Genomic DNA, 14,717 nt, shown 5'->3' on the forward strand with positions numbered 1-14,717 from the left:
TTTTTAACTGCCTTCATCCAGTTTCCCTTCCCCCCACCTCTGCCTCTGGTAACCACAAATCTGATCTCTTTTCCTATGAGTTTGCTTGTTTGTTTTTGAAGTATAATTGACCTACAATACTGTGTTAGTTCCTGTTAACACAACATGTGATTTGATATTTTTATGCATTTCAAAATGACCACCATGATAATTCTAGTTATGGCCTGTCACCATACAAAGGTGTTACACTGTTACTGACCGTATTCCACACATTGTACATTTCATGACTGTGACTCATTTATTTTGCAGCTGGAAGTTTGTACCTCCCTCACCTATTTCTCTCCTCCTTCCATGCTCCTCCCCTCTGGCAACCAACTGTTTGTTCTCTGTATCTATAACTTTTTCTGTTTATGTTTGTTCATTTGTTTTTTAGGTGCCACATATAAGTGAAATCATACTGTATTTGTCTTTCTCTGACTTCTTTCACTTATCATAATACCCTCTACGTCCATCCATTTGTTGCAGATGGCAAGATTTCATTTTATTTTAATTAAGGCTGCATAGCTTGTGGGATCTTAGTTTGAAAGATGGAAAGGGATTGAAAGATTTCATTTTTTTATGACTGAGTAATATTCCATTGTGTGGGGACTTCCCTGGCGGTACAGTGGTTAAGATTTCGTGTTTCTACTGTAGGGGGCGCAGGTTCGATCCTTGGTCAGGGAGCTAAGATTCCACATGCTGCATGGTGCGGCCAAAAAAAAAAAAGAAAAAATTCCATCGTGTGTGTATGTATGTGTATGTGTGTGTGTACCACATTGCCCTATCTGTTCATCTGTTAATGGGCATTTAGGTTGCTTCCATATCTTGGCTATTGTAAATAATGCTGCAGTGAACATATGGGTGCATATATCTTTTTGAATTAGTGTTTTCTTATGATAAATACCCAGGGGTGGAATTGCTAGATTGGATGGTACTTCTATTTTTAATTGTTTGAGGAATCTCCATACTATTTTCCATAGTCACTGCAGCAGTTTATATTCCCACCAACAGTGCACATGGGTTCCCTTTTTGCCACATCCTTGCCAGCACTTGTTGTTTGTTGTATTTTTTATAATAGTCATTTCAGGTGTGAGATGATATCTCATTGTGGTTTTGATTTGCATTTCCCTGATGATTAGTGATGTTGAGCATCTTTTCATGTGCCTGTTGTCCATCTATATGTCTTCTTTGGAAAAATGTCATTTCAGGTCCTCTGCCCATTTCTTAATCAGGGTATTTCTTTTTTTGATGTTGAATTGTATATTTTGGGTTGCAACCCTGTGTCAGATATATTGTTTGCAAATATCTTCTCCCGTTCAGTAGGTGGCCTTTTTGCTTTGTTGATAGTTTCCTTCTCTGCAAAAAGCTTCTTAGTTTGATGTAGTCCTATTTGTTTATTTTTGCTTTTATTTCCCTTGCCTGAGGAGACATATACAAAAATATATTACTAAGATTGATGTCGAAGAGTGGACTGCCTGTGTTTTCTTCTAGAAGTTTTGTGGTTTCAGATCTTACATTTAAATTTAAGTCTTTACATAGAGAAGAGACTTGTGGTTGCCGGGGCAAGGGTCGCAGTGGGAGCGGGAAGGACTGGCAGTGTGGGATTAGCAGTTGCAAACTAGTATATAGAGGATGGATAAACAGCAGGGTCCTACTGTATGGCGCAGGGAACTGTATTCAGTATCCTGTGATAAACCATAATGGAAAAGAATATGAAAAAGAATATAAATGAATCACTGCTATACAGCAGAAATTAACACAACATTGTAAATCAACTATACTTCATAAAATATTTTTAAAAATAAATTTAGCCGATGCAGGGGATACGGGTTCGTGCCCCGGTCTGGGAGGATCCCATATGCCGCGGAACGGCTGGGCCCGTGAGCCATGGCCGCTGAGCCTGCGCGTCCGGAGCCTGCGCGTCCGGAGCCTGTGCTCCGCAACGGGGGAGGCCACAACAGTGAGAGGCCCGCATACCGCAAAAAAAAAAAAAATAAAAAAAAATAAAAATAAATAAATAAATAAATAAATAAATAAATAAATAAATTTAAGTGTTTAATCCATTTAAAATTTATTTTTGTGCATGATGTGAGAGAGTAGTCCAATTTGGTTTTTTTACATGTAGCTGTCCAGTTTTCCCAACACAGTTTATTGAGGAGGCTGTCTTTTCCCCATTGTATATTCTTGCCTTCTTGCCTCCTTTGTTGTAGCTTTATCTTTAATTTTTGCCATTTTAAGTATGGTGTGTCTTTGTGTTTTTTTCTTTTTTTTTGCGGTACGGGGGCCTCTCACTGCTGTGGTCCCTCCCGTTGCGGAGCACAGGCTCCAGACGTACAGGCTCAGCGGCCATGGGTCACGGGCCCAGCCGCTCCGCGGCATGTGGGATCTTCCCGGACTGGGGCACAAACCCGTGTACCCTGCATCGGCAGGCAGACTCTCAACCACTGCGCCACCAGGGAAGCCCAAAGTATGGTGTGTCTTTGTATGGTCTTCTTTGGGTTGATCCCGTTTGGGCTGTCTGTGCTTCCTGGACTTGGATGTCTGATTCCTTTTCCAGGTTAGGGAAGTTTTCAGCTATTATGTACTGACGTATGTTCTCTCTCTCTCTCTCTCTCTCCCCCGCCCCCCCCCCCCCGCTTCTGGGACCCCTACAAATGAGAATGTTAGTACATGTGATGCTGTTACAGAGGTCTCTTAAACTGTCCTCATTACTTTTTTTTCCTGTTTAGCTTTGGTGACTTCCACTGTTTATCTTCCAACTTGCCCATCTCTTCCTCTGTATCATCTAATCTACTGTTGATTCCTTATAGTGTATTACTGTGCTTATTTTTAAAAATATTTATTTATTTGGCTGCTCCGGGTCTTAGTTGCGACATGTGGGATCTTCCTTGCAGCATGCAGGATCTTTAGTTGTGGCAAGTGAGCTCTTATAGTTGTGGCGTGCGGACTCTTAGTTGGGGCATGCAGGATCTAGTTCCCTGACCAGGGATTGAACCCCGGGCCCCTTGCATTGGCAGCAATGGAGTCTTATCCACTGGACCACCAGGGAAGTCCCATAGTGTATTATTTATTTCAGTTATTGTACACTTCACCTCTGTTTGGTTCTTTTTTATATTTTATATTTTCTCTTTGTTAAATACATCTAACTCCTCACTCTGTTCATCCATTCTTCTCCCGAGTTCTTTGAGTGTCTTTATGATCATTACCTTGAACTCTTTATCAGATAGATTGCTTATCTCTACTTCACTTAATTCTTCTTCTGGGGTTTTATCTTGTTCCTTTGTTTGGAACATATTCCTCTGTCACCTGATTTGCTGTTTTTATTTCTATGTATTTGGCAGGTTGGTTACATTTTCCTCCTCCTCCAGATACAGCAAGAGAGACACCCTTACAAAATACTTCCATTACTAATGTAAATGTTTTCTTGCAAAGGGGCAACTCATACGTGGTTTTCAGAGTTTTCCCGAATTCTGCTGTTTCTTAGAAAATAACCAGCTTAAGATAATATTCCAAAGAGACACATTTTGGGGTGGCAAATTCTGCTCCCCTACATTATAGCAGCCTTTATTTTTTTTAGAGAAGTTTTAGATTCACAGCAGAATTGAGCCATTTTTTGATACTGATCGAACATCACGGTGGTATTTGTTAAAAGGTGTCTATTTCTGTTATCAATTTCAGTATATATACAAAATGTATTTTGCAATTATATTTGCTGTTTTATGATTATTGTTTTTCAAAGTATTACCTTCTTTTCAACTGAATATAATATGCGTCATTTCATTATGAAAAAATTTACTAAGTAATTAACTGAAGAGAAAATAGCAGTGGGTTTTTCTGGTCCACCAAACTAGACAAAGCATTTTTTAGCCTTTTTCATGTCCTGTGAATAGGATAGTGAATGTGTGCCTTGTGATTTGTTATTCTGTTTTACTGCTTTGCTGATTGAGAACTGTATTTATATATTTCATGTTTTGGCAGCTTCAAACAGGAAAAGAATTTTTAGGTCTGTTTTGAAAAAAACTGTGACAGGAATGTTACCTATGTTCATGACAAAGATGTATGTAAATTATTGGAGCTTCAAGAAGACAGTAGTTTTCTTGGAGAGTATATGCTACTCTATCATTATTTAAAGTGACTTCTGTCAGATGACAAATTAATCAGTCCAGTCAATCTAGGAAAGAAATGGAAAATTTTATTCAAGATAAATTGAGGATTATAACCTGGGAACAGCCTCTCAGAAAGCTCCAAGAACTGTTCTGCCCGTTAGAAGTCAAAGCACAATTACAGAAGTTGTTTGACACAGGGGCCTGTACATTAAATGATGTATTATTGACTTACACAGTCCAGATCTGCAAGTACAAAGTGATGGGTTGTGTGACCCCTTACAAGATCAAGATGGAATGTTATCTGTTTTAAGGAGTTGTCTTATTGGTGCTGGGAGAATGTTACGCTTTATTGTTGAGGAGGTTTGGTGGATGCATAACGCAGATACACAGTGTACATTAGAGGGGAGAGGGGAGGCCAAAGGACAGAGAAAAATTTTTTATGTTTAAAATTTTCTTATCTTGCCATAAAATAGGAATTTTATTTCACACTTCCATCATAATTGATGCATTAAGTACGACTGAACCAGAAGTACTTCTGAATTCTAATGTAGTATGTATAATATAGTTAACATGCACATACTGGAGAAAAGCACGGAAACCCAACAGTAGCAAATTTCTCATTTTAAAATAAAAATGCGCCATGCCTCATTTTTCTCCACTATTAAAACTGGGTAGTCTTTCAAGTATTACTTTTTATTCTTGGGAGGAAGGGCAGAGATTGTTTTATGTTAGGCTAATGTAAAAAGAATCCAAGACCACAAAGGTTGCGCTTTAAATTTCAATAGAATTATGTGCTTCATACCAGCATTATGAAATTTTAAAATTTGGTGTATCTTGCACTTTCAGAAATTTCTCCTCTAACAGTTAAATATAATTGAATTGCATATTAATATCATTTAAATTAAGGAAAAAAATCTTACAGTGCCTTTATTTTAGTATACCCTGTCATCTAAGGCCTAGATGATACTTACTAGTTAATTATGTGGCTTTGGTATGCACTAGTAGTCTTTTAGGAAAATATTTGTTTTAGTTTTGGGGGGAGGAAGTGTCTGATACATTTTTTAAACTTTATTATGAAAACTTTAAACATTCACAAAGTAGAGAGAATTGTATAATGAGTCCTCATATATTCATCTCCTGTCCTCACTAGTTTAATATAATGACTCTTCTTGTTTTATCTGTGCATTCCCCACCATTACTTTCCTCCCAACCCCCCAGTGATTTTGAAGGAAATCCCAGACATCATGTAATTTCATTGAGAAATATTTCAATGTGTACCTCTAAAAGAGAATCAAATTATTTGTATTCCCAGTGAGTACTAGCTAGCTTTGTTGTGGAGAGGAAGTTCAAGAGTGCTTGGAAACAGACCTGCCATTGCATTTTATTGTAGTTAATTTGTATTCAGTAAGATCCAGAGTTTATATTACTTGGGTTTTTTTTTTATTATTACAATACATCTCAAAGGATTTGAAGTGTTGACTTTGTAAATAACATCTAAGAAAACATTATGAATTACCATCATGAATATGTATGAAGTAATGGGACCGTCCTCATTTCAAAGCTAATCTACGATTTGCTTTGTCATTTTGCATGGCTCCTCCCCAGCTCCAAAATTAGTTTCTTTATTTAAATGCTGAGAAACAGTCCGCATGTAACACTTATTTTCAGATGAAATTTATAATATTTGTGTCAGAGAAAGAGCAGAGAGAAAAAATAGGCATGTGGGGCTGAAAAAAAGAGGAGGGGACAGGGCAGTGTAAGCCTCACAGCCCTGGGCACCAGAGAGATAACGTCCCCTTCCCTTCCCTCTCACCCACCCGACCTCCTCTCTTGGTCTTGGCTTTTTATTTTATTTATTTTTATTTTTTATTATTTATTATTATTATTTTTTGCGGTACGCAGGCCTCTCACTGTGTGGCCTCTCCCGTTGCGGAGCACAGGCTCCGGACGCGGCCATGGCTCACGGGCCCAGCCGCTCCGCGGCATGTGGGATCTTCCCGGACCGGGGCACGAACCCGCATCCTCTGCATGGGCAGGCGGACTCTCAACCACTGTGCCACCAGGGAAGCCCGGTCTTGGCTTTTTTTTTTTTTTTTTTTTTTTTTGTGGTATGCGGGCCTCTCACTGTTGTGGCCTCCCCCGTTGCGGAGCGCAGGCTCCGGACGCGCAGGCTCCGGACGCGCAGACTCAGCGGCCATGGCTCACGGGCCCAGCCGCTCCGCGGCATATGGGATCCTCCCAGACCGGGGCACGAACCCGTATCCCCTGCATCGGCAGGCGGACTCTCAACCACTTGCGCCACCAGGGAGGCCCCGGGTCTTGGCTTTTTAATTTCTCTCTTTTCTGGGTGTCCCCGTTGGTTTATATCTTTTTCTCCTCTTGGCATTTACCTAACTTTGCCTGTGGCATTTATGATTAGGAAGATTGCCGATTCCTCCCTTGGAGAATGTTTTATTATATAGGGGTTGTGAGATAAAACTTTAAACGCAAAATATTTTAGGATGCATTTGTTGTGCTTTGTTTGTTTTATACAGATTTTGAAAAATGTTTACTTAAGCTCTTTCACATAGTTGGGTACCTACTATGGGCCAGATTGAACTTTTCTGTAGTCTGTGAATGAACGATACAATGTATGAAACGTTAACTATATATAGACATTTAGGTTCGCTTTATGTGCTCTTTTTGAAAAATTTTGTAATAATTTTTCCTTTTTTTGTGTGTTCTCTTTTGCTGCTCATTTATTGGATGAAACTGATTTTATTCAAACGTGACTCTGCAGTTCACAAGATTCCTTTGCAGCTCACCTTTGGAGGTAAGATGACTCAATGACCTTGAAATTAGAATTGCTATTGGTATCTTTTGTGGGGCATTTGATAATTTAAGACTGATCATTTTGTCATGATGTATTCTTTAATACCAGTAATGAGATGAATGCAGCCTTGACTTTATAAGAATTCCTGTAAGTTACAGAGCTGTTCCTGTAAGTTACAGAGCTTTGTGAGGGCAGTGACCTTCACAGCAGGTCATTGCCTTCATTTTAATAGGTAGAATGAAGTCAGTCCATTTTAAAGAGCCTTGTTGTATCTCCTTACTCCCATGCGGGTCTCACCTTGGCTTTATCCTCTGTGAACTGCCCTGGCGTTAAAGGAGAGCTGGAGAAGCCTGGGCAGAGGCTGTCATCAAGGAGGTTTCAGTTAGTTTGAGAGAACTTTTTAAAATCCATGAATTGATTAGGGAAGAGCAAAGGACTTCCCTTGTATTGAGCTTCGTCATAACACAGGCATGATTCTAGGTGCCAGATTCACTTTCTCATCTAATTCTCATAATGGTTCTGCAATTTAGAACTGAAAATCCAGCAATAACTTGTGAGATAAAGAAAACTCTTAGATAATCAGGGAACCAGTTATCAGTGTGAGCTGTGGTTGATAAGGAGTTACTTGGAGAAGATGGACGAGGCTTTGGGAAAGGAGTCGGAAAGGGGAAGCAGCTGGGTGTGTGGAGGGACATTGGACTTGGTACCAAACCTGGGGTTAAGATCAGGTCCTCACTTACTAGCCATGTGACACTGGGCAGTCGCAGCTTCCCTGAGCCTCAGCTTTCTCATCTTTAAAATGCAAATAATTTCTACCTCTCAAATGAAGCAGTGGGCGGGGAGTGGTTTTTAAAAGCGCTATCCACATCTTACTAATATTTTGTATTCTTCTCTCAGGCTATGCTTCAGGCTATGATAAGACTCTCTCCCTGCCTTTCATTTGTCCTTCCTTTGGCCTCTATTGTTTACTTCACCCTGTGTTCCCTTCCCCACTCCCAACCTCTTCAAATCATATCCCGCTTCAGGGTGAGCCTAGATGCTGTGTCCTCTGTGATGCCCTCTCTGACCGCTCCACATAGAGGCAGTTGTTCCCTTTTCTGCTTCCATAATATTGCATTCTGTGCTTATTGAAGCTACTGTTGTTATGTGGTGTGGCCCAGCCTCCTGGTGGCCTCCTTGAGACCTCGTGGTGGCCAGTTTGAATGATTTCCAGGGGAAATTGAGCAGACCAGAGAGGGTAGTACCATCTAGGCTTGGTTACATTTTCTAAATGTCCAGGACCAAAGGGGAAACAAAGCCTGGAAAGATCCTGGGTTTTGAAATGAGAGATCCTTGGGTGACCCATGAGTAAGTAATTTCATCTTTCAGTTAATCTAAAAAATGGAGGTAATAATAATACTTAACTTACAGGGTTATTAAAATGAAATGAGATAATGTGTGGTAAACGCTGAGTACAATGCCTATCACAGAATTTTAAATAGTTTGGTGTAAAAATAATAAAAATTATAACTGTACTATAAGAAACTTGAAGACAATGTAAACTATATAGTCTACTCTTTAATCGATAACGCACTTTCTAAGTATAGAATGGGAAGTATCACAAAGGAAAGGATGGAAAAATGAGATCTGATTTTGTAAAAAAATCCATGATTTGGTTCATGAAGACATACGTAGTTAAGAGGCAATTTGGGAAAGTGTAACAAAAAGATTGTTATACTTAATATAATCTCTTAGAAACTTTTTAAATGTAGTGTTTTCTTTTGCATAATATTTGGTTGGATTTTATCAGATAGTTGATCAGCTGAAATACAAATGGTAATATGTTTTTTAAAGTTTAATCTTATAAGTAATAAAAGGAATGCAATTTAAAATAGCAGTTGTATACAGTTTTTTAACTATCAAGATATCTTTTTTATTTTTAAGCGAATGCTTGGGAAGATGTGATGAGATGGGATGTTTTTAAACTTCATCCTTTATAGAAATCAGTTTGGTCATATACATTAAAGATCTTATAGAAATGCATACCTTGTGGTTGAGTAATTGTAATCTAGGAATCACTGCCAGAGAAATAAAGATTAGGACAAAACTTGCTTAAATATGTTTGTTATAGCATTATTTATAAAGGCAAAAATTTATAAATAATTTAAATGTTCAACCATAGGAAAAGGTCATATAAATTATGGTGCAGCCGGCCATATGATAGAACACCCAGTAGCCAGTAAAATAGTGATCGTGCATGTATGTTCATGCGTATATATTGATGAAAAATAGCAGTATAAAATACTTTTGCTTGTACTAAGAGACAGAAGCAGGATGCAGAATTATACATGCAGATCTCAGTTTAAAAACAATTTAAGTAAAAAAAAAAACCCAACAATTGAAGTATACAGAAATTAGTTAGGAAGGAGATACACCAAATGTTAGCATTAACTACAAAATGCTAAATTATTTTACCTCTTGTTCTTCCATGAAGGAGTCACATGGGGAGAATGAAGTACTTTGGTAGGTTGTTTTTTTTTTTTTTTTTTTTTTGGTGGGGGGGTTACGCGGACCTCTCACTGTCGTGGCCTCTCCCGTTGCGGAGCACAGGCTTCAGACGTGCAGGCTCAGCGGCCATGGCTCACGGGCCCAGCCGCTCCACGGCATGTGAGATCTTCCCGGACCAGGGCACGAACCCGTGTCCCCTGCATCGGCAGGCGGACTCTCAACCACTGCGCCACCAGGGAAGCCCACTTTGGTAGGTTTTTGATGATGGCTCTTATAGTCAGTGTTTGACTGAGATGTACATCAGGGAAATCTCTAGTTGATGTGGAAACAGGGTCTAGTCTTGGGGGAAAAAAGGGATTGGCAGGAGCTTAGATGAAGAGATAACGCTGATAATGCTTGATTAAGGCTGGACTCTCATTTAAGCAAGAGCTCAGAGGAATAACCAGGAATGGGGGTTTTGAGCGGAAGCCAGTAAGGCTGGATTAGTTTACCTGCACAGGGAGTAAATAAGGAAGCTGGAGCTTGATACCTACTTCACGGGGGCAAAGTAGCAGTTTGAAGATGTTACTAAACAATGGCAAGGATGCTTTTAAATAGCCCTGACTAACAGACTCTCCTCAAATGTAAGCTCAGTGAGAAAGGACCGTGTTTTTCTTGTTTCCTTGTGTTTCCATGTATTGTTAAGTACTGTATAGGAGGCACTGAATAAATATTTGTTGAATGAATGAATGAATAAATAAGTAAACTAGGCACAACTAAGGCTGAGAGTAGCAAGCTTTTCCCCATAATCTGGCAGGACTAGCTAAGAGCACACAAGGTCTAATATTTATGTCTCAATATGGTTAAGTCTCTCTTCCCAGTTAGATTGTAGCTACTTAAGATCAGGATCTTTGTCTTTTTCATTTTTGGATCCTCTCAGGTATTAATAGGGCTTGGAATGGTACCAACCATATACCTAGAGTTGTACCAAACAAATAGTTTTAAAATTGCATCTTATTATTTATGTTAAATATTGGGAATCATTGTGTAGAAGCTTAAGTCTTTGGTGAAAAGTAGAAGGGAAAGTATCATCATCAGAGTTTAGTGATAGTTTCTGTTATTTTCTGTCTAATCTGCTTTTTCCATTTAATGATCTGGAGTTACATTTTTACCTTGGCTAAATTGATCTTTTTTCTTACTGGGTTTATGGACATGGAGGAGGCAAAAGAATCAAAATTAAAGATGACCAAGGTGCTTTTCTTTTCTTGAAGTATTTGGGAAATACTTGGAGGGCATTCTGATGATATTTTTCTAGCTTGGAATTTCACAGGGGCCACCTGATGGCATAGTTAGTGGCTGCTGCCCCTGAATTTCCAGCAGCACTGAGCTCAGGATTCTGTTGCTGTGCTGCCTTGCAGAACTTGGGAGCTAAACAAAGCCAGGGCAGGAGAATGCTGAGACTCTCTAAATGTTTAATTTTGCCATTAAGCTTATGCTTCAGCTGGAGAAGAAAAATTGCAAATATGGGTAATACCCGAATATTGATACCTTACCTAATTTTGAATAAAAGAAAAATAGTTCAGGTGGAGACAGTAAAATACATGAGGTTTGCAGTTGAAAATGAAGGAGACTTTAAATTTCATTCTGCCTACAAAAACTAAACTACTATGAATGAACCATGTCCCTTTGTTATAAGTCCTAAACAGTTAACTGCCACATGAATCTAACAGAATTGTCAGGTTATAGTAATTACATCAGTAATTTGATCTGCTGTCATTTGAATGGAGCCATGTGTGGAGAGTCAGTTACTTCCCTCTGTGGGGCTGACCCTTTTACATTTCTGTAAGCTGAAGACTAACAGAGCTCATTAAGCTTTATGGGAAAAGAGCTTTTGTCACCTCGTCAAGTCCGGCAACATATTTCCATTATATTCCTAATTTCGCGTGGCTCTGTAGCTGCTGATGTGCATTCCCCTGCTAGGTTTACATGGGATCTCTCCCTTACAGACATTTTTATTGACATTTCTAAGCCTGAATTACATTTCGTGTGGCACCACCTACAGATGTCTTCAATTAAATGTAGGTAAATAAAAGGGATTATGTATCAGAGACTAAAAGATTCTTCAGATTCTCTTCGAAGCCATACTTTGCCAGCCAATCCAGTAGCATGCAGTCTCAGCATCATTTTGGAGGTAGAGAACTACAGAAGAGGTATTTGTAAGAAAAGTTAAACCATGTGGGAATGTGGGTCACTTAGGCTTCTCTTTAAGGATGTCCTATTCCTTCCTTTCAGATCAATTAAACTCTTCTTTGTTAGCAGTTAGCATAATAATTTTTTGAGAAGTTACCAGCTGTAGTATATGGGGCACTATCCTAAACTCTTTGCTTACATTATTTTAATTTTTGTAGAATGTGCGGTAGTTATTTCCAATTTCCTTATGAAGAAAATTGAACCTAGAGAGGTAGTTTTAGTTGAGTTCAATATCACAGCTACTAGTGAATGGCAACAACATGCTTAAAATGTCTTATATTACATGAAGTGATGATGATATTATTTGAAGGAAGACAGTGATAAATTTGAGATGTGCCAAGCTTGGCACTGTTGACATTTTGGGTTGGATAAATCTTTTTCGTGGCACTGTCTTGTGCATTGTGTGATGCTTAGCAACATCTCTGGCCTCTACCCAAGAGATGCCAGTAGCACCCTTCCCCCTGAGTTGAAACAAAATGTCTCCAGACTTTGCCAAATATCCCAAGGGGGTAAAATGGCTCCCTGTTAAAAACTACTGCCCTAGAGCAGCCTTAACAAAAAAAGAACAAAGAGAGTTAATAATCCAATAGCGATGATAGTAGCAATGATAACATGTTTTCAGTCTCACAAAAGGTGGGAAAAAGGACAGGTGAACAAAGGACAAGGGAGACAAATAGAAAATAAATAGCAAAATGGTCCACTTAAACACAACCATATTATTATTACATTAAATATTAATGGTCTAAACCAAAAATCTGCTCTATGGAAATGTTTTATATCTGTGCAGTGGAAAACATGTATGCAGTCAATGGTCATACATAGTCACTGAGCTCTTCAGGAACTGAATTTAAAATTTTTAAAATTTTAGTTAACTTATGTAGCCACATGTGGCCAGTGGCTATCCTATTGGACAGTACAGGTCTAAACACTCCAGTTGAAAGTCAGAAATTGTCAGACTAGGTAAAAGAAAAAAAGCAAAATCCATCTTAAATATGAAAGCATGAATAGGTTAAAAGTAAAAGACCAGAGTAAACTATACCATGTAAATACTAATCATAATACAAATGGAGTGGCCGTATTCATACCTAACAAAATAGACTTCAGGGCAAAAGCTCTTACCAGAAGGAAAGATGGACATTTCATAATGATAAGATAGTCAGTTCATCAAGTGAGGACAGTAATCCCAAATGTGGTACACTTAATAACAGAACCTCAAGATACATGAAGCAAAAACTAATGGAACTGAAAAGAGAAACAGTCAAATCCACAGCTATAGTTGGAGACTTTAGAACAGCTTTCTCAGTAATCGATAGAACAACTAGGCAGAAAATTACAAGCAATTTAGAAGATTTGGACAAAACTATCATACAGTTCCACTTAGTTGACATCTATTGAATGCTGTACCCGATGATAAAATACATATTTTTTCAAGTACATAGGGAATATTCTCTAAGACAGATCATATGCTGTACCATTATACAAATCTTAATAAATTTTAAAGGTTTGAAATAATCTCTGATCAAAGTGGAATTAAATCGGAATCAGTAACAAAAAACTGTTATAGTTTAGCAATAATAGGACAAGCACCCTAATTTAAAAATAGATAAAAGACCTGATTATATATTTCACCGTGAAGACATGCAAATGGCTAATAAGCACATGAAAAGATGCTCACCATCCATTAGGGAAATGCAAATTAATACCACAATGAGATACCAACATAAACTCACTAGAATGGCTATAATCAAAAGATAATACCAAGTGTTGGCGAGATGTGGAGAAATGGAACCCTCATACATTGCTGATGGGAATGTAAAATGGTATACCCACAGTTTGGCAGTTTCTCAAAATATTAAACTTAGGGTTACTATATGACCCAGCAATTTCATCCTTAGGAATATACACCTAAGTGAAATGAAAATGATCAAACAAAGGCTTGTATGTGAACGCTCGTGGCAGCATTATTCATAATGGCCAAAAGCTGGAAACAATTCAGGTGTCTATCAACTGGTAAATGGATAAGCAAAATGTGCTATTTTCATAGAATGTAATACCATTCAGCAATAAGAAGGAACGAACTGCAATACATGCAACACATGGATGAACCTTAAAAACATTATTGGAGGTGAAGGAAGCCAGGCACGACAGACTGCATATTGTGTCTTTCCGGCTATATGAATTATCCAAAAAGGGAATTTATAGAGTCAGAAAGCAGATCAGTGCTTGCCTGGGATAAGAGGTACGAGCGGAGGACTGACTGCAAGTGGGCTTTTGAGAATTTTGGGGGTGGTGGTAGAAATGTTCTCAAATTGGATTATGTGGTTTCACAATTCTGTGAATTTGCTAAAAATCACAGAATTCTGCGCTTAAAATGGGTGAATTTTATCATATGTTAAGTACACCTCAATAAAACTGTTTTTAAAAAAAAGCTTATATTTCTTCATCCTTTAATTTCTCAAAATGTTGTGGAAAAGGTCTGACTCAGCTTGGCATCTTCCCTAGTTGTGGTCTAGGTGTTTACACAGTTTTAGCATTTGCCGAGATAGTGTTGTGTGTTGAAATAGATGTTTTAGTTTAAATATTAACTAGTTAATACCCAATATTAAATAAAGTTAGCCATTAATATTTTTCGGTAGCTTGCAAAACCAACTTTCCAAGTTTTTTTTTTTTTTTTTTTGGGGGGGGGGAGTCGGGAACTACTTTGCTCTTACTTGGAACCCTGTGGTAGACTGGGATCATATGTGTATATTTGGTTGTGTGTATGTGTATGTATGTGCACTGATTGCAAACTGCAGGTAGCACGGGTGGGGATCTGGCTTTATAGCCAGTGGTAACATTCATTCATTTTGCTGTCAGGAAAATAAAGGACTATGAGAACCTAACATCTCTTCAGTCTGTCAGCGTGTGAAAAATATCATTGTTTGGAATGGCTCTGGCAGATATCAAGATATCTCCAGTAACCAGAATTTGGAAGAGGGAATGACTCTTACCTCAACTGGGTCCTGTAGAAATGAAGGGAGCTTGCAGAGGTAGCAGTGGGAGGGGTGAGGTAGGTGGAAGGTTGA

General features: G+C 38.5%; 1 protein-coding gene across 6 annotated transcripts in view; it reads left to right on the forward strand.

Annotated features, from left to right (window-relative positions):
- Positions 1-14,717, forward strand: part of ATE1 (arginyltransferase 1) — a 168,575-nt gene that overhangs the window by 44,820 nt on the left and 109,038 nt on the right. For all 6 annotated transcript variants that reach the window (XM_060098710.1, XM_060098746.1, XM_060098738.1 and 3 more), the window contains one exon: positions 6,904-6,936. In XM_060098710.1, coding sequence (XP_059954693.1) covers positions 6,904-6,936 — 33 coding nt within the window. The remainder of the gene's footprint in view (positions 1-6,903; positions 6,937-14,717) is intronic.

Source organism: Mesoplodon densirostris, chromosome 1 (genome assembly GCF_025265405.1).
Source record: "Mesoplodon densirostris isolate mMesDen1 chromosome 1, mMesDen1 primary haplotype, whole genome shotgun sequence".
Classification (NCBI taxonomy): domain Eukaryota; kingdom Metazoa; phylum Chordata; class Mammalia; order Artiodactyla; family Ziphiidae; genus Mesoplodon; species Mesoplodon densirostris.